This window comes from Panicum virgatum, chromosome 3N (genome assembly GCF_016808335.1).
Source record: "Panicum virgatum strain AP13 chromosome 3N, P.virgatum_v5, whole genome shotgun sequence".
Taxonomy (NCBI): Eukaryota; Viridiplantae; Streptophyta; class Magnoliopsida; order Poales; family Poaceae; genus Panicum; species Panicum virgatum.
In genome coordinates this window covers 17,274,336-17,299,652 of record NC_053147.1, presented here as the reverse complement: position 1 = coordinate 17,299,652, position 25,317 = coordinate 17,274,336, and the positions used below count along the sequence as shown (strand labels likewise).

Here is a 25,317-nt window from a genome sequence, read left to right as displayed (position 1 = left end):
CAATCATCCTTGGGTTGGTTATGGCATAGAAGGCTTGGTCATGTTGGCATGAAGCAACTCAACCGACTTTTGAAGCATGCTTTAGTAGTTGGCTTGAAGAATGTGAAGTTTGATAAAGATAAGCTTTGTAGTGCATGTCAAGCCGGAAAGCAAGTTGCAAATGCTCATCCCACTAAGAGTGTCATGTCAACCGAGAGACCATTGGAATTATTGCATATGGATTTATTTGGTCCTACAATATATAGAAGTATTGGTGGAAATTGCTATTGTCTTGTGGTAGTAGATGATTACTCAAGATATACATGGGTTTTCTTTCTTCATGACAAGGCCGATACATATGACACTTTCAAGAAATTCTTTACAAGGGCCGAAAATGAATTTGAGCTCAAGGTGAAGAAAGTGAGGAGTGACAATGGAAGTGAGTTTAGAAACACAAGAGTTGAGGAATGGTGTGATGTGAAAGGAATCAAGCATGAATTCTCAACCAAGTACACTCCGGAACAAAATAGTCTTGTTGAGAGGAAAAATAGAACCTTGATTGATATGGCAAGATCAATGCTCTCCGAGTACAATGTTTCGGATAGTTTTTGGGCCAAAGCAATCAACACGGCTTGTCATGCCTCAAATAGATTGTATTGCCATAGATTTCATAACAAGACCCCATATGAGTTGCTCATTGGAAGGAAGCCAAATATATCATATTTTAGAGTGTTTGGTTGCAAATGCTATATTCTTAAGAAGGGAACTCGGTTATCAAAGTTTCAAAGCAAATGTGATGAGGGTTTTCTTCTTGGATATTCATCTAATAGCAAGGCTTATCGGGTCTATAACAAAACTCAAGGCATTGTTGAAGAAGCATATGATGTTGAGTTTGATGAAACCAATGGTTCTCATAATGAACAAGAAAATCTTGATGATGTGAGAAGTGATGGTTTGAGAAATGCAATGAAAAACATGTCAATTGGTGATGTTAGACCAAGAGATGAAGATGAAGATGGTCCTTCTATCTCTATTAGAGTTAATCCTTCAACTTCTATCTCAAATGATCAAGCACAATAAATTGTACAAGATTCAAGTGATGATGATTCTCAAGTACAAGATCAAGTTGGTTCATCTAGTGCACCATCTTCATCAACTCAAGAACCTATTGTTCCTCAAAGAATTCATCATGTTCTTGCAAAGGATCATCCGGTGGATCAAATCATGGGTGATATTAGTAAGGGTGTCCAAACTCGATCTCGCATTGCTTCATTTTGTGAACATTATTCTTTTGTATCTTTTCTTGAACCTAACTGTGTAGATGAAGCATTGAGAGATCCAGATTGGGTGAATGCTATGCATGAAGAATTAAATAATTTCACCCAGAATCAAGTTTGGGATTTAGTTGAGAGGCCCAACAATTATAATGTTATTGGCACAAAATGGGTTTTTAGAAACAAGCAAAATGAAGATGGAATGGTTGTGAGAAACAAGGCAAGATTGGTAGCTCAAGGCTTCACTCAAGTCGAAGGTTTGGATTTCGGTGAAACTTTTGCTCCCGTTGCTAGATTAGAAGCTATTAGAATTTTATTAGCTTATGCTTGCTCTCACAACATTAAACTCTTTCAAATGGATGTGAAAAGTGCTTTCTTGAATGGCAAGATTAGTGAACTTGTTTTTGTTGAGCAACCTCCCGATTTTGAAGATCCCAAGAAGCCAAATCATGTATACAAGCTCTCTAAAGCTCTTTATGGTCTTAAGCAAGCTCCACGAGCTTGGTATGAAAGATTGAAGGGTTTTCTTATTTCTAAGGGCTTCAAAATTGGTAAGGTTGATACTACTTTGTTCACTAAAGATATTGGTAAAGATTTGTTTGTTTGTCAAATTTATGTTGATGATATTATCTTTGGTTCAACTAACCCAAGCTTTTGTGAGGAATTTGGTGAAATGATGTCTAGGGAATTTGAGATGTCCATGATTGGTGAATTGAGTTTCTTTCTTGGACTTCAAATCAAGCAACTCAAGGAAGGCACCTTTGTGTGTCAATCAAAATATGTGAAGGATATCTTGAAGAAATTTGGTATGGAAGATGCAAAACCAATCAAGACTCCTATGGCCACAAATGGGCATCTCGACCTAGATGAGGGAGGTAACCCGGTTGACCAAAAGCTTTACCGTTCTATGATTGGTAGTTTGCTTTATTTGACCACATCTAGGCCCGACATCATGTTTAGTGTTTGCATGTGTGCACGATTTCAAGCCGCACCTAGAGAATGTCATTTGACCGCCGTCAAAAGGATCTTGAGATACTTGAGATATTCTCCTAATATTGGTTTGTGGTATCCCAAGGGTGCTTATTTTGATTTGGTTGGTTTCTCGGATTCGGATTATGCGGGGTGCAAGGTTGATAGGAAAAGCACCTCCGGTGGTTGTCAATTTCTTGGAAGATCTCTTGTATCATGGTCATCAAAGAAGCAAAATTCCATGGCTCTTTCAACCGCCGAAGCGGAATATATCTCGGCCGGAAGTTGTTGTGCACAATTGTTATGGATGAAGCAAACTCTTCTAGATTATGGTGTGAAATTTGATGAAATTCTCTTGTTGTGTGATAATGAAAGTGCTGTGAAGATTGCCTCTAATCCGGTTCAACATTCAAGAACCAAGCATATTGATATCCGCCATCATTTTCTTAGAGATCATGTGAACAAGGGTGATATCAAGATTGATGGTATTGGCACGGATGATCAATTATCCGATATATTTACCAAGCCTTTGGATGAATCTCGGTTTTGCAAGTTGAGAAATGAGTTAAATATCATTGACTTCTCAAATGTGGCTTGAAAACTAGCACATGTGGTATATGGTTCTTTCATGCTCTTCTTGTTTCATTTTTCTGAATTTTTGAGGTATTTTTGAGCCATTTATGAGTTTTCATGATTCTACTCGATTTATTTTTGAATTCTTGTTGAAACTTGCTCATATGAGTCTTTTGAAGGTTTTTATGCAATATTTGAGATTTTTGGATTTTTATATGAGCAATGATCCCAAATCGGAGTTGGAATTGAGAAAATTGGCACAATTCTGGACAGTCTGAAATTTGGTACTGCGGACAGTCCGCGGGTAAGGGGCGGACATTCCGCCAAAGGACCGCGGACGGTCCGCCTGTGCTGGGCAGTTTTTACCAGAGGCAGTTTCAGTCGGTTGGCAGTGTAAAAAATTCAACGGCGGACGGTCCGCCAGGATATCGCGGACAGTCCGCGACTGGACAGAAAGGTGGGGTCGGCCAGACTTGACTTATATTGGATGTCCCTCTCACTCTCCCCACCAAACCGCACATATCCTACAAAAGACTCTCTCTCTTTCTCTCTCAAGCACGTGGGGGAGACAACAAGGTCAAGCCTTTTTGGAGTGGTTCCCGGACGGTCCGAGCACATCCCCGGACTCTTCTCAAGATTGTGCATCATGTCCTCTCGGTATTTCGATGAATCCCTAACTCTTGTTCTTGGATTTCTTTATTGGAAAGAGTTATGGTTAGATGCTCCGATCTATTTTTGGACCATGTATTCTTGAAAATACGTGGGGGATCTTATTCCTAGTGATGAGGAGATGCTATAGTTTAATTTTGGTTGGTGGATTTGAATCGAAACTCAAAATGTGGGTGAATCAAAGATGAGGGCGATTTTGTGTTCCTGCGCAGAACAGATGGGTCGCGGACAGTCCGCCTGCTGGACGCAGACGGTCCGCCGTGGTAGTTCATGAACCGCGGACGGTCCGCGTTAAGAAGTGCGGACGGTCCGCTAGTATCAGATTTTTCAGATCAGTGCTGAATTGAGTTATATCATTAAGGATTGATTCTATGACTTTAGCAATTGTTTTTATGGTTAAATCTTGATCTCAGGCCACCTCGGAAGATCATCAAGGCCACTGCTTCAAAAATTAAGAAGGCAATGATTTCCAAGAGACAAAGAGACAGTGATGACTCGGATGATGTGGATTATGCTTCAAAGGTCAGTGAGATGGCTGCTGCATCTTCAGTGGGAGATGTTGGTGATGAGTCTTCAGAGGAAGATACTGAGGGGGTTGACAATGATGTTACAGATTTGATGGGGCTGGATCTACCTAGTCGATAGTGGACTGCAGAAAGCTATGCAAATGCAAGAGCAGTGGATCAGTTCAGTTTGCCTCGTGACACCAACATTCTCTTCTTCAAAACCGAGGTACAAAAAGATGTTTACTTTGGTCATCTAATTAAGAAAAATGTATTCAAACATCAGACCATTGACATAGGCTACATGAGACAACAACAAGTCATGACTGATCTAGTAGATAGATTTCAACAAATGGGGTTAGCTAATTTTCTGCAGCATAGGTGTGATTGGAATGAAACTGTGATACGCCAGTTCTATGCCACTCTAGAGATCAACATGGTTGAGGAAACTTTTAGGTGGACAACTGGGAAAAGAACCTATGGTGCTACATTTGCACAGTTTGCTGAGGCAAATGAATTGGATTATAATTTTATCACTAGTGAGCAAAGTATGAATATTGTGTTAGAAAACCCTCTAGATGAGAATGACTATCCCATGTTCTATGAGCCTGCACATCTTGGAATTGCTAGAACTTTTGGGGGCACTCAGGGTCTGAGGCATCATCCTGCAGTGATCAATAAGATTGCTAGAGTCACATTCATGCCTAAGAGTGGCAACAAGGACAAGATTAGAGGACACTATTGGAATGTGATATCTCATGTCATGAATGGAAATAGAATCAATGTCATTGCTCTTATCATGGATCAGCTTGCAGATTTGAGGCTAAACATGGAAATGAACTTATATTTTGCTCCATATATTATATCCATCATCAAGGTTAAGACTAGTTTCAGAGGGATATGTGAAAAGCAAGCACACACCTTTCAGGCCATTCAAGAATGACAATGCTTTTCTCTTGAGGCCTTTGACTCCCTTCCCAGGAGATGATATGGATGCTGAAGCACATGGGCAAGATGATAGTGATGATGATGCTCACATGGGAGCAGCTGCAGCTCAGCATGCCATGCCACCACTGCACCCTCCAGCACAGCAGCAGTGGGCTCCTCCAGCTGGCTATTTTGACCCATACTTTGCATCCATGCAGGAGAGCATGTCCTCTCAGATTGCGGGGTTGGCTAATCAGATGCAGAATCAGATGAACCTCAACTTTCAGAACATGCAGCAGCAGATGCTTCAGCCCATGATGGCTCAGATGCAGGGGTTTCATGAGAGCTTACACTCAGATATAGCAGCTCTTGACTCACGTTTTGAGGATTTGCCCTCTTCTGAGCAGTTTGAGCAGAGACAGGAGCAGCTAGAGCAGCGCTTTGATGCCTTCAGCACAGCCTTCACTGGATTTTCGGATCACTTCTACTCGGTATTTCCGGCTCCAGTGCCGCCTCCAGAGTTCTACCCGCACCAGCCGTTCTACCCACCGCCACCTCCTCCACCAGCCGTTTGACTTTCTTGGAAATTGATGCCAAAGGGGGAGAAGGAGCTTTGGAGTGCTTGGATCTAGGGGGAGCTCATGGACTTCTTATGGAGATCATTCGTTTTCAGCTTCTGCTTGCCTCTCTTGTTTTATTTGTGTCCTTCATGAACTCTATTTGAGACTTGTGTTTGGATTTGAATATTTGGTTTGTATTGTGTGATGAACTATGTTAGTTTATGCTACTCTTATCTATTTATGTTCATCTTGTGGTTGTGAGGTTGTGCTAACCATGCTAAAGTTCATATCATATATATCTTGTATCTTGTATGCCTCGATTTCCACTTGTAGGGAAAACTCCGTCAAAAGTTTCAAATATATATATGTGTACTTGGTATTCATGAAAATTTATATGCACATATCAAGGGGGAGTTCTCTCTACTTATCGAACTTGGTGAATTTATTCATACCATATTCTGAAATTTTCAAGAAAATGAGTAAGTTCTTCCAAAGTTCAATTCCAAGTCCACCTTATGCCTAGTGTATAAAGTTGACTTGAACACTTTTATCACTCCAAAATTTAGTGTTGTCATCAATTACCAAAAAGGGGGAGATTGAAAGCATCTAGGCCCCTAATTCGAGTTTTGGTAATTAATGACAACGGTTTGTGGATTAACGATTTCATTTGAGATGATGAGTATAGGTTGATTCACGGATGAAAGAGATTTGGTTGTGAACGTATGGAGTTTTGGAGATGATGAGCAAAGCTCGGGCTCAAGGCAAAGGTATAAAATAGGGCTTTTGCATTTTACCGGTCACAGGGCGTTTAGTGGATGAAAAGTGACCGGATTTGTTGGATAGTTAGCCGTACTATCAAGAGGGGTTGTGTACTCATGCTTGACGGGTCTTTAGTGCCATTTTGCTCAAAATGTCTAGTTGCATGCATGAGGGCTAACGGCGTTTTGAAAAGATTTGAAATAGACTAAGTTCGAGAGCTTACTGAGTAACGGCGGACAGTCCGCGCATGAGGGGCGGACAGTCCGCTCCCGTTCCAGAGAGCTTGCAAAGGCTCTGGTGGGCTAGCGGACAGTCCGGCCCAGAGGGGCGGACAGTCCGCGACCGTTCCAGAGAGCTTGCAGAGTCTCTGGTGGGCTTGCGGACGGTCCGGCCCAGGTGGGCGGACGGTCCGCCACTGTTTTTCAAATGTGTACCAGTGAGGATATTTCTCTGGTCTGGGCTCAAAAGTTAAACTGCGGACGGTCCGCTCATGAGGCGCGAACGGTCCGCAGGCTAATCTCAAAATTGTTCCAGAGACGATGTTAGTCTCTGGTGGGTTGGAACTCTTAACTGCGGACGGTCCGCCACTGGGGCGCGGACGGTCCGCCAGGGCTTAACGGCTAGTTCTGACATGCATTTATTGCACTCTGACTCACTGGTTTATAACGGCGGACTGTCCGGTTTTTGAAACGCGGACGGTCCGTGACTTCGCAGAAAAGAGTGTAACGGCTAGTTTTTTGAGGGGTGTCTATATATACCCAATGCCCGGCCATTTGGATAGCATTCTTGACACATTAGAGCTAAGGCATCCCTCTCTCACACACACTTACTTAGAGATTGCTTTTTGAGAGTGTGAGAGCTTCCTAGTGCATTGCATCAAGAGTTTGAGCTTTGTGGCATTAGGGAAACTTCAAGCAAGCGTCATCAACTTGTTACTCTTGGGAGTTGCCGCTCCCTAGATGGCTTGGAGAAGTGGATTTCGTGGAGCACCTCCAAGGAGATTGTTGAGGAGCCCCGATTTCGGTTGTGAGAGGTTTTGTGCTCACCTCACCGGAGTGGTGAAGAGCAACTCTAGTGGAATCGAGGTGTGGAGCGGTTCCTTGTTTCAAGCCAGCTCAAGATCAAGAGGTTCTTGATAGAGGAGCGGTTGATTCTTGGAATCCACCTCAACGTGGATTAGGGGTGACCGGCAAGTCATCGATACCACATGATATATTCTTGTGTCAAGCTTGGTTACTTCTCTTGCTCACTTTTATTCTTGTCTTTACTTTGAGCAATTTACTTTACTAGAGCTTGATTTGTGTCTTATCACCATAGGTTGCAAACCCATCTAGAGATAGTAATAGCATAACATAGGGCTTTCCTTTGTTACTAATTAAATTTCTCTAGTGTTATTGGTTTTAGATTTTAAACCGCCTATTCACCCCCCTCTAGTCGGTGTTCTTGATCCTACAGGGAGAAAATGCAGAACTCCCCTGATGTGGTCAGAAGTTGGAGAATGTGCCCTAGTCGGGCCCGCACTTATAAAGGAAGCGGAAGAAAGAGTTGCCGAGATTAGAGAAAAGCTGAAAGCAGCCCAGTCTTGACAGAAGAGCTATGCGGACAAGAGAAGATGGGAAATAAGTTTCAACCCAGGAGATTTCGTTTATCTCAAGGTTTCACCCATTCGAGGAACCCGAAGGTTTCAGGTGCAGGGAAAGTTGGCCCCTCGGTACATTGGACCGTACCGAGTTCTGAAGAAAGTCGGAGCAGTAGCGTACCGTCTGGAGCTACCGGAAGAAATATCAGATATACACTCGGTATTTCATGTCTCGCAATTAAGAAGGTGTTTAAAGGTACCCGAGATAGGACACGTGCCAATAGAAGCAATAGATCTGCAGCCAGACTTGCGATATCAGGAGATACCAGTCAAGATTCTGGACACTGTCAGAAGAAGGACAAGAAATTCTGAAGTACGGATTTGCAGAGTTCAGTGGAGCAAACATGGAGTTGAGGAAGCTACGTGGGAACGCGAAGACGCCCTGAAGAAGGAGTTTCCCCATCTGTTCAGGAGCCAGCCGAATCTCGAGGACGAGATTCATTTTAAGTGGAGTAGGTTTGTAACGACCCGAAAAATGCACCAAATAAATCACACGCTAAAAATATTTTTTTCAAAACTCTTTTTCATCGTTGAGCTCAGTTATCCCTATACCCTAATCCCCTCCCAGTTTTTCCGCTGTCCTGTCATCCGATTTCAAACGCCGACCGAACCCTGCCCTCTTTTTCCTCACCGCCCGTCGCGATCCTCGCCGCGAATCTCTCTTCTCTTTCTCTCTCTCCTTCCTCCCTCTCCTCCCTGCCGCGTGCACCCAAGCGCCGCTTGGCCGCAAGCGCCGCGCGTTCCCCACCTCCCCTGGCCCGTGCACGCGTGACCGACGCCGCGCGTGGCCGACCACGGCCGCGATCGCCGCCGGTGCGCACTCGCCCCCTCCTTTTTCTTCCCCTTTTTCCCTTTTCCCATTTCCTCTCCTCTTTTTCTCCATTTCTTTTTCCCATCTCTTCTTCTCTTTTTCTCCATTTCTTTTTCCCTTTTTCTTTTCTTTTCTCCCTTTTCTTTTTCTCTTTTCTATTTCTTTCCCTCTCCTTCCTCCCTTCCCTCTCTCTGCCCCGAGCATGGCTCGGCCCGGCCTGCCCCGGCCCCCTTCCTCCCCTGTCGTGCACGCCCAGCCGCGCCGCCCCTCCTCCACGCTCGGCCCGCCGCCGCACCTGGCCCACGCGGACGCGCACACCCAGCGGCCGCCTGCCCACGCGCGCACGCCCCCGAGCCACGCCGCCCTCCGACCGCCCGAGCGCACCTCCCTGCTCCGGTCTGCTCCTGGCCGCCGCGCTCGCGCACACCGCAGCTCCCGCTCGCCCGCGTGCCCGCGCGCCGCCTCGGCCTGCCCGTGCGCTTGTGCGCGCACACGCACGCGGCGCTCGGCGTGGCGAGCCGCGTCACGCACGCACGCGCACCGCGTGCTCGCGTCGCACGCCGTGCCACCCGTCGCTGCCACCGCCGCGTGCCCGCGCCGCTCACCGAGCCGTACCCGCGCCGCTCGCCGTGCCCCGACCCCGCTCGCCCTTGCTACCGGCTCGCCCATGCACGCCGGCCGCTGCTCCACGTGCACCGCCGCGCCGTGTGTCGCCTAGCAGCAGCGCCCAGCCTCCCCCTCCACGTGCCACAGTGAGCAGCCTCGACGCCCTCGCCGCTGCACGCCGCTCCGTGACAACCCAACGCGGCCACCCGCCATTAATTCCACCCGCGGAGCTCGCCGGCCGACCGCACCACGGCCACCGCCCCACAACTCTCCCCACCGCCTTATTTCACCTATAAAAAGGGCCCCGCGCCGCTCCCTCCCCACCACGGCCACCCCAGCCTCCACACGCCCCCTCCCACTGCCCACTGCACCGCCGCCATAGCCATTGCGGCCATCTTTCGCCGGCCTCCATCGCCCCCCTCCATAAGCCGCTTCTGCTCTGGGTAAGTGAGGGAAACGGACCCCTCGCTCCTCTCCTCCATTCCCCCCTCTTCCCGGCCGCCGTCGTGGCCTGGGACGTCGGATCCCAGGGCCGCCGGCGCCCCCTACCCCTCCTCTGTTCTGCGCGGGGGAGAGGAAGGAGAAGGGCAGTTTGCCCAAAAGCCCCTCCCCCTTCTCTCAAATTCCTAAAGAGTCCTTCCCTCCTTTTACCAAAGAACCCCCACCCTTTTAACCAAAAAGCCCTTCCTGTTTTCCTATTTTGCAATCAAACCCTCCACCATATAAACTCAATAATAAATAAACCCCTACACCTTCCTAATAGGCCCAAATATTTCTAGAAATTACAAACCAAACCCCTGCCTTCTCAAATATAATTACAAACATGTCCCTGGACCCCTGTTTAGACCCTAAACACCCCATTGACCTATCATTTCATGTGCCAAACGACCTCGGATCTATCTAAAACTTTACCACGCCTCTCATGACATAGTTTTGTCCATGCCATTAGGAAACCGCCTGAAAATATTACTCCAAACTCCATATCTTAATTATTTCCGATTCGAGCTCAACGATAAAACTTTTATTTCTTTTTCTTGATTGTGTGTTTGTTTGTATGCGTCGTAGACCACGGAGTGAACGAAGGAGAGCCCGTTGATGAGCAGTACTGTGAGCCAGCGAACGAGGACCAGTTCCGCGACCCCGAGCCCGAAGGACAGTGCTTCGACCAGGACCTTCCCGAAGGCTTCGAAGACGGCAAGTTCAATCCCATCCTTTGATGCATGCTTTTGTCCTAGTTTTTTTTTATAAACACAACCTATTGGTCTGTTTTACAAAATTGCATATGTTTTGCTTGCATGAAAGCACGGTTGGATAGCCACCCCTTGATTTGTTATAACCATTTCTTGATCACCTAGATTAATGTCTGATTTTATTTGGATGTTAATCGCTGCTAGAACGCTTAGGATCTTATACACAATACAACTAATTTTATAAAGAAAAGGTGTGTGTGTGGGAAGAGATAAAAGTGGATTTTCGAGAGATGAGTCTAGACGGGATGGATGACATTTCGGTGTGATTTGCCGTTTGGTGTGCTCGTGCTGGTGTGGCAGGGCAAGGAAGAGAGATATCCACCGTTTGTTGGGATCTGCACCGACACTAAGGTGATCGAGTTGCGGTACACCGCTTGTGGGTAAAGTTGCACACCTCTGCAGAGTTAAGAATCTATTCGAATAGCCGTGCCCACGGTACTGGGCGAGTTACGGTGTGGTCACATAACTAGTGTTTATTTTGGGATGAGTTGGCGTGAGTTGTTTTGAAAATGTGTCCGGCAGTTGTGCCGTGTGCTACGGCGGATGAGGAGTCTGGTAGCAGTATAAAACTTGGATCCCGTGTGGATCAGCCCTTCGTGTTACTCGGTATAAGAAAACTGGTTTAGAAATGCTTTCCTTCAAATGAACCCCTGTATAAAATATTGCTTTCCTCTAATCAAACCCTAGCCTTATCCTTGATTTACTCTGTGCATTATATTCTGTTTATACCCCCTCCGTGGGTGTGGTTGGACTTGCTGAGTACGTTTGTACTAACCCCATTCTTAATTTTTACAGAGGAAGACCCAGACTTCGTTCTAGAGGACGTCGAGTAGGGTACCGTACTGCACCCAGCCTTGCCTGTGGATTAGGGTCACCCGCAGTAGATACCGCATGGCGCAATACTCTGATGACCCCCTTTTTGTATTTAACATCGTTGCGTGTGTGTGGATTGTAATCCTCGCGATAGTGGCGCTTCTCTGCTCACTACCGCGTAGAGTTGTACGGTGATGAACCATCTGATGTAATAAATGTGTCATCAGCCTCCTGGAACTGATGTTTGTATTACATTTAAGTCTTCTCTTATGAAGGGACGCTTCACTTGTTTCATTCCGGGAATAATTTTATCATCTTCCATGCATGGTAACTTCTCCAAGAGCGACCCCAAGTTCTGAAATCGTTGACCGCGAGGTCGTTAGGCTCTAGAGACCGCGTAGCTATAATCCAAATCAACGTTGGAATGTTGGTTTGCAGCTAGATCAGGTAACGACTAATAAACCACGCACTAGCTAATTAATTCGGATCATGCAAATCTACCATACTGCAACTCTATTTGGCTGGTTGTGGCTGGTAGCTGGTGCTGATTTATTGTTAGAGAAAAGTACTGATAGCTGGCTGCTGGCTGATACTGATTTGATGTGAGAGAAAAATACTGCTGGCTGGCTGGCTGACAAGTTAGCTGAACAGAGTGGTATACTATTACTCTGTTTGGATCCTTGGGCTATATTTCCAAATAGTCTACGAGGAGCCAAAGAGGAGTATATCAGCTAGCAATCGATGAGAGAATTCGGATCGGCATTATCTATTGGAGACATGGTTCCACGCCATGCGCCATCAGATTTTCTAAGCGGCACGCGGCACGCCACCTCCTTGCTTCACTTCCTACTACGGGCTACGGCGACGCAGATGGAGCGAGCTGACACGGCACCAGTAGGAGGCGGGCCACCGGCCACGTGCGCATGGGCTGCATGAATTTGCACCAATCGGCAGCCGCGGCACGTCCACACGATTTTTGTAATTTTCTTCTGTTTTTGGATGGATGGTCGAGGATTCTTTTAATAGCTGCAACTTGGGGGCACCTGCGTCAAGTTAATTAAAACGAGATCATTAGACTTAGTAAGACACTGTGTGGTAGACTCTTATACCGTGTCTCAAGTCTGAACTTCTTTCAGGGGCGGTCAGAGTTGAGACACGATATAAGAATATCAGAATATACATGTATGCATGGCGGGTGTTGGCATCGTCCTTGAATGTTCAAGCTAACCCCTTGGCGACACTCTCGGTCAGAATTGGATGGCCAATGCCGTAACCATTTACAATTTACATCGATCTCATCTGACGTAACTTTACGGAAAAGCTATAACAGAGTGTACAAGTACAACTCAGTAAAAACACACCCAATGTACTACGCTACGGAGTACTAGTATTTTTTTTAAAACTACGGAGTACTAGTATTTGTGAGACACCTTCCCAAGTTAGGCTCTACCTGATCCTTAGAAAAGTCAAACGCAGCTCCATAAAATGAAATCCCACGGGAGAGTGAGCGGAGGCCCCCACCAGACCAGACCACCACCGGCGCACGCAGAGGCAGAGCCCACTCGCAGCCGCGCCGCCCGGCGGCCGCGAGCATATAAGCCCACAGAAAACAACAAATTAACGAGTCAGAAAAAAAAACCCACCGAAAAAGTTTGCCGAGCGGGCGAGCGAGCCGGACGCGCACCAGCGCAAGCAGAGCCACCGGGCTGCGCAGGCGCAGCCGGAGCGAGCGGAGAGCATGGCGACGCCGATGGCCGGGGAGGGCACGATCGCGGCGGCGATCCCGCGGTCCCCTCCGCCGTCGGCCGCTGGCGGCAGCGGGGGCGGGTCGGCGGCCGAGGCGCCCGTGCTCATCTTCGTCTACTTCCACAAGGCGATCCGCGCGGAGCTGGAGCGGATGCACGCCGCGGCGGTGCGGCTCGCGACGACGGAGCCCGCGGGCGGGGGCGGGGGCGGGGGCGTAGCGGCGCTCGAGGCGCGCTGCCGCTTCCTCTTCGCCGTCTACAGGCACCACTGCCACGCTGAGGACGCGGTACGTGCGGTTCGGGCCCAGCGCGGCCGGCGATTCTGCTGTTTCTCGTTGCATTTCTGTTTTTCGCTGGTTTGGTACTGAAATCGTGGCGGCTACGAGTTACGAGCCTGCGGAATTGTGCTGGTTGGGAGGAGGGAGGGGATGATTTCGTAGTTGCGCAAGTGTCACAAGGTTGGCAGGATTTGGTTCGGTTCCGGTTGAATCGCGGTTGCACCGACATGATCTGAAAACGGGTGGAGTTTGCAAGCGCAGCCAGTTGGCTGTGATTTGGTTATGCTCAAGTGCGTAGTCTGAGATTCGTTTACGTGTACGGGCCATGTGACTGCAAACAACTTAGCTGTTGTCTGACATTATACGCGGGATTCGACTGCACTGTGGTGCCAACGTCTCGTTATGCGTTAAACTAATATGCCACCCTGGTAGCGTCTGACTTATGCGGTTCCATCTTGGATTGCATTTTTTGTAGTACTTGTTGGAGTAGCATAGCCACTGTGGCTTGTTAACAACAGAGTAGATTAAACTTGTTTCATTTTAAGTCCCGTTAGAAGCTTGATACTTGGACCATATGAAGGCTGCAATCCCTTGTGTGAATTGTTGCAAACAAATATGTTATTTGTGATCACAACTATTGTTCCTGTTTCATACGGCCATACTGGGAAATGCGATGCCTTTTATATTCTGATGATTGTTCAAAAATGGACCCTGCATATTTTCACTGTAGATAATTTCTGTTTTTCATAGATCCAATAAGTCGGTATATTTGAGGAGATTTATAGGGCAATATAAGTCTATTGTGATGCAAAGTGTTTACATAACATTATGAGATATAAGATTCTTCTATTGGTAATTGCAGGTTATTTTTCCAGCACTTGATATTCGAGTGAAAAATGTCGCAGGGACATATTCTCTTGAACACGAAGGGGAAAATGATCTGTTTGAACATCTATTTGCTCTGCTACAGCTGGATGTGCAGAATGATGATGCTATTCGGAGGGAACTTGCATCCTGTACTGGAGCAATTCAAACGTCTCTAACCCAGCATATGTCCAAGGAAGAAGAACAGGTTTTCTCGTTTCCCTGCTTATTATGTCATGCCTTCTGTATATATTTTGATTAAATACTGAAATAAAGCTAGCAGGCTTTCAGTTTCTCCATGAAGCAGGTGTATGGGATGCGTTGGCATGCTCTGTAGTAGTCTAATAAGGAATCATTCTCAACTTTTTAGTTGCTCTTGTCACATTTGTAACAGTATTGTTGTAATCGAACCACATGGTTGTCTACGCATTTTAGGAAAACATCTATAGTTGGACAGTCTGTTCTCATCTGTAGTTCTAAACATTTTACTGAGCAACAGGTTAAACATGGTAAGGCACATTTAGTAACTTCACAATTCGCATCCTAACTATTGCTACTAGCTGAGACACTTCTAGAAATCACTGCTAAACAAGTGTAGTATTCATATTGATTTACACCAAAGGGAAGTGTATCCTTGAACTTCAACAAATGCTGCGTAACCTCTTTAGGTCGTGGTCGTTTAATTTAAAGTGTATCTGAATTATGCAACTGTTCAGCATTTCAGTGTCCTTCTGAATTCAGACTGGCTTTAGTATTGTGCTCTTCTTCCAGCATAGGGCATAATGCTGTCGTCTAATCTTCTGAGAACTTTGCAGGTCTTCCCATTGCTCATCAACAAGTTTTCACATGAAGAACAGGCTAATTTAGTTTGGCAGTTCTTATGCAGCATCCCTGTAAATATGATGGCAGACTTCCTTCCATGGATTTCTGCTTCTGTTTCTCCTGATGACAATCAAGATATTCTTGACTGCCTACGTAAAATAGTTCCTGAAGAAAAACTCCTCCAAGAGGTCCTCATGATTATGACATCATGCATCTTAGCTTTCCATCTATAAAGCTATTGGTGTCTCTCAGTTAATTTAGTTTTTTTTTTTTACTTTGTGAAGGTTATATTTGCATGGATTGGAGGGAACTCATTCAGAACAATGGCACAAGATTTCAGTGATCCTTATTCGAAAGGCAGTTTTACATGTGAGTATAGCTGTGATCAAACAGATAAACATACATGCACATTTGAGCACTCTAAAATTGGAAAGAGGAAGTCCACAGAATCTAGTGAGCTGGTCGTGCATCCAATTGATGAAATTCTGTATTGGCACAATGCTATTCGGAGAGAATTGAGTGATATAGCAGAAGAGGCGAAAAGGATCCAGCAGTCAGGAGACTTTTCTGACATAGAAGGCTTTAATATGAGGCTGCAATTTGTTGCAGATGTGTGCATTTTCCACAGGTATGATGCTTTGAATATCAAGTCATTTGAATCTTGTTTCACAATCTGTTGCATCAAATTGGCAATCGATTAAATTTTATTTCTATCATGTTAGACTTATTGATAGTTATCAGCTGCACATTATATTGCTTAGATGTGATGCAACAACTCGTTATGCCTTGACTTTTGAGCCGCAACAGATGCCACAGTGAAGATGTGAACATACTAGCCATATGCTAGAATATGTTCTTTATTTGCGTTGCTTATAATAAATGTAATCTTTTTTTCTTCAAAGCACTTGAATTTAGATCCAACTATGTTTTTTTGTGCTCACAAGTGTAGTGTATTGATTTTCTTTAGTTTCATCAGTTGCATTTTCGTTGGTCTGCAGTATTGCCGAGGATCAAGTTATATTCCCAGCAGTGGACGGTGAATTATCCTTTGTGCAGGAGCATGCTGAAGAGGAGCGTCGGTTTAATAAATTTAGGAGTTTAATTGAACAAATCCGAATTGCAGGAGCCAGATCAACTGTAGTGGATTTTTATTCTGAGTTATGTTCACAAGCTGATGAAATTATGCAGAAAATCGAGAGGCACTTCAGTGATGAGGAAACAAAGGTTAGTTTAGTATTAAAAAAGCGGACTGCTGTTCTATCAGTCAGAATATATTAACTCTACTTTCCCAACAGATTCTCAGCTCTTGTTTACCTTTGTTACCCAGGTACTTCCTAAAGCTAGGAAAAATTTCTCTCCAGAGAAACAAAGGGAACTTTTATATAAGAGTATATGTGTCATGCCACTAAAGCTATTGGAGCATGTTCTACCATGGTTTGTAGCGAAGCTGAATGATGCAGAAGCAGTGTCTTTTCTTCAGAATATGCGATCGGGAGGTATATGTGTTCACCTTTTCTATTTCTCTCTTGAATAATATAACAGTTTTGCACAGATTTTCCTAATTTTAAATTATTTACTGATAATGCATCACAGCACCTTCCTCTGAAACTTCATTGGTCACCCTTCTCTCCGGCTGGGCATGCAAAGGTCGTTTGGAGGACACATCCAGTCCTGGAAAGTTCATATGCTTGGCATCAGGAACAGCAAGCTGTGCATTGAATGGAAATGATTTCAAAACATGCCAGTCATTCTGTCCATGTTATGCAAGTAACAATGGAGTTTTTTCCAGACCAGTAAAGCGAGCAAGTCACGGAGAATCTAGCATTAATATTAACAGAAGTCACTGCTCCCAAAGTGCTGGTACTCAAGCATCCCTGTCTAACAACAGACCCTGCTGCATTCCCAGGTTAAGAGTAGAAAGTAGCTACCTCGGTGTTAATTCATTTACCCCTGCAAAATCCTTTCGCTCTCTGCCATACAATTATTCTGCACCTTCATTATATTCAAGCCTTTTTTCATGGGAGACAGACACACCATTTTCTGGCCCAGATAATATTTGTAGGCCAATTGATACCATATTCAAATTTCATAAGGCAATTCGTAAGGATTTAGAGTTCTTAGATGTGGAATCTGGAAAGCTTATTGACGGGAATGAATCTTGCCTTCGCCAATTCATCGGAAGGTTTCGTTTACTGTGGGGTCTATATAGAGCACACAGCAATGCTGAAGATGAGATTGTATTTCCTGCTCTTGAATCAAAGGAGGCACTCCACAATGTCAGCCATTCATACACTCTTGATCACAAGCAGGAAGAAGAATTGTTCCAAGATATATCCACTGTCCTATCTGAACTTTTGCAACTACATGACAGTTTGAGCCACCCCCTTGATGTTGAAGATGGAACAGATCATATTTCAAATAATGAGATTGATTGGGCTAGAAAGCGTAATGAACTTTTGACAAAGCTTCAAGGATTATGCAAGTCTATCCGGGTCACCTTGTCAAATCACGTTCACAGAGAAGAACTTGAGTTGTGGCCATTGTTTGATAAACATTTTTCTGTAGATGAGCAGGATAAGATCATTGGCCGCATAATTGGAACTACTGGTGCTGAGGTTCTGCAGTCAATGTTACCTTGGGTCACATCAGCACTTAGTCTAGAGGAACAGAACAAGATGCTGGATACATGGAAGCAAGCCACCAAGAATACAATGTTCGACGAGTGGCTAAATGAATGGTGGAAGGGACCTTCAACTTCATCTGACCCATCAGATAATGCTTCCGCTCCTTCAGAAGGTATGTTCCAGTTAGTTCTCCTCTCCTCCAGAATGGTGTAAGGGACTTCTATGTTACTGAGATATTTTTTCTTTGGCATTGTAGAAAGTCATTTTCAGGAGAATCTTGAACAGAATGACCAGATGTTTAGACCTGGTTGGAAGGACATCTTCCGAATGAACCAGAGTGAGCTCGAGGCTGAGATACGTAAGGTCTCTCGAGATTCTACTCTTGATCCAAGGAGGAAGGCCTATCTGATCCAAAATCTCATGACCAGGTTTGTTTTTTAAAAATACAGTAAATAAGTTAAGTGACATTGCCCATTAATCCCCCCTTATAACACAGCCAATAAGTTGGTGGGGCTATTATATATATTTCTATTTTGTAATTTCAGCCGTTGGATAGCTGCTCAGCAGAAATCACCACAACCAGGTGCCGAAGAACATAACGGGTGTACACGACTACCTGGTTGTTTTCCTTCATACCGAGACCCAGAGAAACAAATATTTGGTTGTGAGCATTACAAACGAAACTGCAAGTTTGTTGCTGCCTGCTGCAATAAGCTATTCACATGCAGATTTTGTCATGATAAAGTTAGTGACCATACAATGGACAGGTAACTTCACCACGGCACTCATTTTGTTTTCCACACTTTTCCTGCTGAGGGAGACTTATGTACTTCTTATGCTAGTAGAATTTTAAGATTTTTTTTAAAAGATTGAACTACCAATATCAAATAATGAAATAAGCATGCAGTTTTACTTGGAGAGAGTTGTTTGTGGTGCTGCTATGGACCTGCGCTTTCCTTGTGAAATAATCCCTTTTTCTCTCATTGAACTTTCTAATTGCAGCTTTTATTTTCTTATGGGATATTTGGCTCTTGGTATTTAAATTTTGCATAATAAGGACAAAACAACGTTCTTGTATTTGTATACTGGGACTACCTGTGCTAAGATCTGATTGTTAAGGGGAAAAAAGCAATATTTTCTGTGTTAAGATCTGCTGATTGTTAGAACTTAGTAATCTGTTACAAGGAAAAAAAGTTATATACTTAGCTTACTTTGTGGGGCTACTATTTGTAGGAAAGCAGTGGTGGAGATGATGTGCATGCTGTGTCTGAATGTTCAACCAGTTGGTCCAAATTGCCAAACCCCTTCTTGCAATGGACTGTCCATGGCAAAATATTATTGTAGCATATGCAAGTTTTTTGACGATGAAAGGTAATACCGTACAGATCTGCATTTTAGTTCCTTGTGCAGTATTCGGTCCTCGTCTTTGTAGCTTGTGTAAAATTCTCACATAAATGCATTGGTGACTTAGTTTTCACCGTTATCTTTTGGAACGATGTTGATTTTATTTCTTCGTGCCAAATTTATGGGTGCTTATTCTATTATCCTCGTATTATTGTATTCTACTTATGAGCAATAACATTGCCCTGTGCTATTTTCTTCTCTAAATTCAGCTTCATGCATTAGTTTGAGCTTCACGCCACTAAATAGTAAGATGTTAGAGTGCCTATTATATTGTGTGCCACATTCAGTTTTTTTTTATTTTGTTGCATCATTACATGAAGTTTCTTGGTTGATGTGGTTCATCTTTGTGACATTTAGACACTCCTAATTCTGGCTTTTTCACAGGAGCATCTACCATTGTCCTTTTTGTAACTTGTGTCGTCTTGGGAATGGCTTGGGCACTGATTTCTTCCATTGCATGAAATGCAATTGTTGCCTTGGGATAAAGATGATAGAACACAAGTGCCGAGAAAAGATGCTAGAGATGAACTGCCCGATTTGCTGCGACTTTCTATTTACATCAAGTGCACCAGTTAAAGGTCTTCCTTGTGGCCATTTTATGCATTCGGCTTGCTTTCAGGTATGATAATCTAGTAGTATTTTCATTTACTACTATGGCTGGAGTAAGTGCTGTTTTGACATGTTTAATTTCAGGCATATACTTGTACGCACTACACTTGTCCAATCTGCTGCAAATCCTTGGGAGATATGACGGTAAACTACACAACTTAAGCTGAAAGAGTATTTTGCGTTTGCCATTTGATTTGCTCTGCCACTGACAGTCCATAGGAATACTATTCTTGTGCTGCTTGAAGTGTGTTCAATTTTGAAAATAAATATATAGAAGGGCCAAGAAACAGACTTTGATCTATTATAAGCTGGTCGCACTATGCACTCCAAGTTGCTCATACCTATGTAGAAAGCGCTGTTTCCTTTTTTCAAGCAGTATTTCTTATTTGGACTCGTAGTAGAAACAGCAAGCCTATTTAGACAGCCTTAGAGGCTTCGTTTGGACCCCCTTCTATTAGTAAATTCCTTGGTGCTTTCTCTTGGCATCTCCGGCTAAATGTTTTCGAGCTTCTAGAGTGGTCTACTGGCGTATCAGTATTGTTTCTGAACATGTTATTCTGCTCAAATACCTTGATGATTTACGTTCTACAGCCATTTGCCACATTATCTAGTCCGTTAAGATGGTAGTTGATGCAACCTTTCGCTTCTGAAGGTGTATTTTGGCATGCTTGACGGTTTGCTGGCTGCAGAGCAGCTCCCTGAGGAATACCAGGACCGGTATCAGGTAAGTTACTCGCCTATTCCCGGTTCATTATTTCGTATATCTCGTGCGTGTATTTACCATTACGTTGCGCGACTGTCCCAGGATATACTATGTAACGACTGTGAGAGAAAAGGCAGATCACGGTTCCATTGGCTCTACCACAAATGTGGCTTCTGTGGTTCGTACAACACCAGGGTCATCAAGACCGACACGGTAGAGTGTTCTACATCAAACTAACCAGGCGAGACTCCCCCCCCCCCCCCCTGCAAGTTTCACACTTTGTAATTTCTTTTCTGCGATTCATTTGTAGATATTTATATCTACGGGCGAGAAACCTTGTGCTTGTAGCTGTGATAACAAAGGCATTCGTTTTCGTTTCATAGCCGGTCGCTTGATAGGTTCCAGTCCTCCACTGCGGATTGGCGTCGGTCGTTTTCTATCCACGCAGTTGCCACGAGAACGAGACGACCGAAACCGAATCTGCCCAGCCGGTCTTGAACCGTGAGTCTTGACCCGTGCGGGAGACCCTCAGGCCTCAGGGTCCAGACCAACGACGCGGCCAGCTCATTGATTGTTCTTCCCTTTCCCGAGCGAGGCGCCCTGAATTCCTCGTCTTGATCTCTAGCACGCGGCACCGCAGGCGCACGGCGCGGAGCGCGCGCTGCGGGCGCGCGTCTTGATTGATTATTCTCACCCGCTCAGACAAAGGCCCCAACCTCCTTTCCCCGTGGCCGTACGAGGCGGAGCGGTATGAGGGAGCAGTGCGCCAGTGCGCTCTAGTTCTCCTCGCCTGTCGCCCCTGCGAGTCAGCACGCACCCGGCATGTTAACGATATGCATGTTGGCATGCTGCCCTAACAGTCTTGCCGACCAGCCGGCTTTGCCAACGTAAGGCAGCTTGGCATTGAGAAACATGCGAAGTATTAACTAAGGAATTATCAATCATGTATTATGGAAGTCACCAACACCTGAACAAGTCAAGCCCGATCTCGTCCACAAGCTCCTGGACCAGATCCTGCTCGATCTGGGCTCCGATCTGAAACGCTTCCTGCTGCATCGAATTAATGCCAGCTTCAACCGCTTTCTCCACTTCATTAACAGCCAGTTCGTCCAAACCCCACCCAGCCATGTCGCTGCACCTGGCGACCTCCGCAACCAGCCTCTCCTCGGTGCAGACCAGGCCCAGCTTCGTGAACGACCTGTAGCCCGAGTCGCAGAGCTGGGTGCACATCGAGTCCAGGCAGTCCCAGACGAGATCGAGCGCGAGGTTCCTTAGCGAGCTCGCTTCCTTGGCCTCCTTGATGGTGTTGTTGAGATCCTGCTTGGAGCCCGGCGTCAAGGTGGACAGAGCAGACTCAATTGTCCGGAGGAGGAACGTCCTGGACGTCTCCTTTGATTTATGTCGAGTAGAAGAGCGGACGTTTGTTAGCAGCAGCTCGACGGTTGTTGTAACCTCTTCAGGGTGTTTCAGCTTGCCGTCTTGGACTTCCAGCTCGAACGGTTGAGCACCGTGCTGGCCAAAGTTGGGCTCGGAACACCTGGGGTTGCTCTCTGTAGTTGCATCTTGCATGCTAGCAGCCGGTGTACATGTCTCTGTTGGATGGCAGTCGGTGAAGGCGGCTTCTGTTGGTAGTAGTTGATGACAAGAAACAGTCACAACACAGCTCAAATTACCAGGATGTTGCGTGTCTTAACATGATAACATGGCAAACTTTTTTTCAACGCACTAAAATGGTTGTTTCCTTACCTGCAGTTTTGAGGGGAATACATGGAACAAAGGCGTCATCCGCATATGTAGATTGCAGAGTAGATGTATGGGTTTTCTTATTGCTACCTCTGGATATAGATGGAGATGGACTGCAACATTTTGCATCAGCCTGCAGATAGTAGCGAGCCAAGAATTTTCTGTCAGACTAAATTAAAATTTCTGTTTCCATGAGAATGTCTCTGTGTTATGCAACGGTTGAGAACAAGAAGGATCAACTGACCTCATGCTTCTTACGAGTTTCACACATCTGGACCCGTTTAGAATTGTCTCTGAAGCCATAAGTCACAGTATCCACTGAGTTGCGCTGGTGTAGCAGCGCATCACTCAAAGATTCTTCTGTAACACGTACAGCCCACTTCTTTTCAAACAAAGAAGAGGCTGGTCTACCACCAGGAATATCTCTATTTTTCAACTCATCTTGGTTAAAGAAAACTGATTCTGTGGCCTCCAGACTTGATATGCCTTGTAATACTTCCCTGGAAACTAATCCTCTTTGCCAGTCTCTACGAGAGTGTCTCTTAGAGCAAGCACTGACTGGAGATCCCTGAACAACGGTACCCATTCTTGTAGCATTGTCACCACACAAAGAAGTGGCATCAACTTTCACTGGTGAGCTGAAATTGGAAGAAATAATGCCTGATTTCTTGTTACCCCTCGAAACGTTGCATGGAACTGACTGTCTCTGGAAATCACTCCTTGCACAGTTTTGACTGGCAGACTTCGGCTTCTCACTGACCAATCCTGCTCCTTTTGCAATTATTATATCTTTCTCCATAGATTTTGGCGTTACAGTTACAGTCTTTAGCTTCAGTTTGTTAGAAGTATCACTATGCATGCTGCTGCTTTGACGACCTTTTATGGTCATGTTCTTGTTCTCTACATTAGTACGAGACTCACCAAATCTATCCAACTCCTTTCTTTTTGACCTCAAAGATTTACTGTCACTCATCCTTTTGTTCAGAGAAACAAAGTCCTGGGCTGTGTTTATCGCATTTTGCTCCCTACTTCTATGTTGATTCCTTTGGACCATATATCCTGGATCTGCCTCTCTACAAGCTGCAGGTAGTGTATTCTGCTTCAGGTTGTTTTGCTTAAGAGGGCCACGACAAGCGCTCTCCCGGGATCTGTTCCTAGGATGAATTTTTCGGGCATCTCTATTTCTATTTGTAACAGCAGCACAATTGGAGGTCCTCTTAGCCCTGTCCTCAAACGCAGGTTTCTCACTCGAGCCATTTCCTTCAGGTTGAATTTGACACGGTACATTCTGGTCTGACCTCCTAAACAGAAAAGTATTTCTGCTAGTATCCTCTTCAATCCACTTATTAGAGGTTGAGTTGTGCAGAGATGTAGCCTCCATGTTGTGAGCACCTAATCTTTGTGCATCGACATCAGACACATCCCTTAAGAATTGATCAGACAAATTATGCAAGACAGCAGCAGCACCAGGCACACCATCATCACTGCTGCATGGATACTCCAAATATGCATGTCGCCGTGAGAGACGGCGAGTCCTTGATTGCAACCCAGGTTCCAGAACCTTGACTGCTGCTTCAATCAGCCGAGCCTTGTTCCTGCTGGACATCGACCTTGGGCTCTTAATAGGTGAGGCCACCTTGTGTGCATGCCTTCGTGGCCACAATGGCCGTGTATCTGGAGCATTGAACTGACTTCCATTGTCCTGCCGCCGATCATCTAAGACCTGCCCTGTCTTCTGTTGCTTCTGAGGCGATGTGTATATGCTCCGAGATGTACCGGACCAATCTTGAGGGCCTGAATTCCAGTGGTCCCCGAGCTTGGTGGAGTCTGCGGCTTTGGTCGGCCGTAGATGGTTCACTGTCGGCATCGAGCTGAGACCCATCAGCCGGGCTACCACTCCTGGAGCACACATTTCATTCTCACTGCAGTTTCTGTCTTGGCCAGGCTGTGGGTAGTGACTGGTGCCATTGCTTTCAACTTTGCTCCTTGAGTAATCTGCAGAATCAAGCTGGAGAAGAAGAACATGAATGACTTTGAGCTATTGGAAAAACAAATAAACAGTGGCTTGGAAGAAGGGGAAAGTATCATTTCAGGCATAATTTTTTTGCTGGAAGCAAAGGGCTCAGAATTTCAGAGTCAGTTCATTACAATTTCAGAACAAGAACTCCAATGCAAAATTGCAGTTTCATGCCCCCAAAAAAAATCTGATGAAGAAAAAGAAAGAGGAAATTTTGCTGTACCAAAAGGGGCCTCATCTTGGCCGCCGCCGTCTTCTCGCCGCCGCTCGCCGGTCTCCCAGGCGAGAACTTCTGTGCGCGCACTGAAACACCGAATATGCAAAGGCTGACGAACAGCGGCTGATTCGCAGGATTCCCCCGGAGGGGGGGGGGGGATAAAGATGATTTGCGCGCAGCACGGACAATGCAGTTTCGTTGCAATCTTACCTGAGGGGAGTAGCTTGCTCTTCTTTGAGGATGAGGAGAAGAGCTTCCTCCTGGCGAACATCTGGAACAGCGCCGCCACGCACGATGGCGTCGGCTTCTGCCGCTCGGCGATCGCCAGGCTGCCGCCGCCGGCGCTGGGTGCGGAGGCGCCGCCGCTGCCGTTCTTCATGTCTCCACGCCCGCAAGAGAATTCAAACTCAATTCTCCTCTCGCCTTGTACCGGAATGCATGTCCTCCCTTTGAATCTCGGATGCCTCCTCACTTCCGCACATATACTTACAAAGCCCAAAATAAATGCAAGAAACAGAAAAGAGGGGGGAATTTCTCTCTCCTAGTATAACTGCTACCTCCAATTCTTCTTGACTTGCTGAATCTTGACGGGATCACTAAATGCCTTGGTCACATCCCATGATCCCATGAACAAACATTGACAATTGCTTGAGAACAAAAGCCACAGGTGGAACTCTTGCTCAGATATGACTACTGAACTGTGAGTTTCCTCTCAGTCCTGTGAACCCTTCCTAAACCAAATCCAAAATCGAACAAAATTAAAACTGATGTAGTGAACCAGAGCATGATGGCAGATGATCCATGTGTTGGAATCGGGCGACTGGAGAACGGAGAGGAGGCCAGGAGGGGGAGAGAGAAGAGGACGCTAGGAGCCCAGGAGGGGACTTGTGTTGTGCGGGCGCTCTCTGCAGGCTTCTCTTGGCACTGTTGGTTGTTGCAGATAGGAAGCGACGTCTCAT

At 45.6% G+C, this 25,317-nt stretch overlaps 2 protein-coding genes across 4 annotated transcripts in view; one reads left to right on the top strand and one right to left on the bottom strand.

Moving 5' to 3' along the window:
* The first annotated feature begins 12,972 nt into the window (after positions 1–12,972).
* The window catches only part of LOC120664723 (zinc finger protein BRUTUS-like), a 48,373-nt gene continuing 36,028 nt past the window's right edge, over positions 12,973–25,317 (top strand). For 2 of the 3 annotated variants that reach the window (XM_039944030.1, XM_039944029.1), the window contains exons 1-14: positions 13,071–13,364; positions 14,218–14,427; positions 15,035–15,229; positions 15,326–15,669; positions 16,040–16,265; positions 16,369–16,537; positions 16,635–17,837; positions 17,922–18,093; positions 18,211–18,432; positions 18,899–19,036; positions 19,454–19,688; positions 19,763–19,822; positions 20,331–20,402; positions 20,484–20,622. In XM_039944030.1, the coding sequence (XP_039799964.1) occupies positions 13,071–13,364; positions 14,218–14,427; positions 15,035–15,229; positions 15,326–15,669; positions 16,040–16,265; positions 16,369–16,537; positions 16,635–17,837; positions 17,922–18,093; positions 18,211–18,432; positions 18,899–19,036; positions 19,454–19,688; positions 19,763–19,822; positions 20,331–20,402; positions 20,484–20,618 (3,675 nt within the window). In that variant the 3' untranslated portion in view covers positions 20,619–20,622. Of the gene's footprint in view, positions 13,365–14,217; positions 14,428–15,034; positions 15,230–15,325; positions 15,670–16,039; positions 16,266–16,368; positions 16,538–16,634; positions 17,838–17,921; positions 18,094–18,210; positions 18,433–18,898; positions 19,037–19,453; positions 19,689–19,762; positions 19,823–20,330; positions 20,403–20,483; positions 20,623–22,133; positions 22,395–25,317 lie in introns of those variants that run through there. The other variant, XM_039944028.1, reaches the window with a different exon arrangement.
* On the bottom strand, positions 20,504–25,309 carry LOC120664724. The gene is made up of 6 exons (XM_039944032.1): positions 24,569–25,309; positions 24,365–24,444; positions 22,369–24,132; positions 22,128–22,257; positions 21,349–22,003; positions 20,504–21,180 (listed from the first exon to the last, which is right to left on the bottom strand). Exons 1-6 carry the CDS (start codon positions 24,735–24,737, stop codon positions 21,072–21,074), a joined length of 2,907 nt encoding a protein of 968 aa, XP_039799966.1. The 5' UTR covers positions 24,738–25,309; the 3' UTR covers positions 20,504–21,071.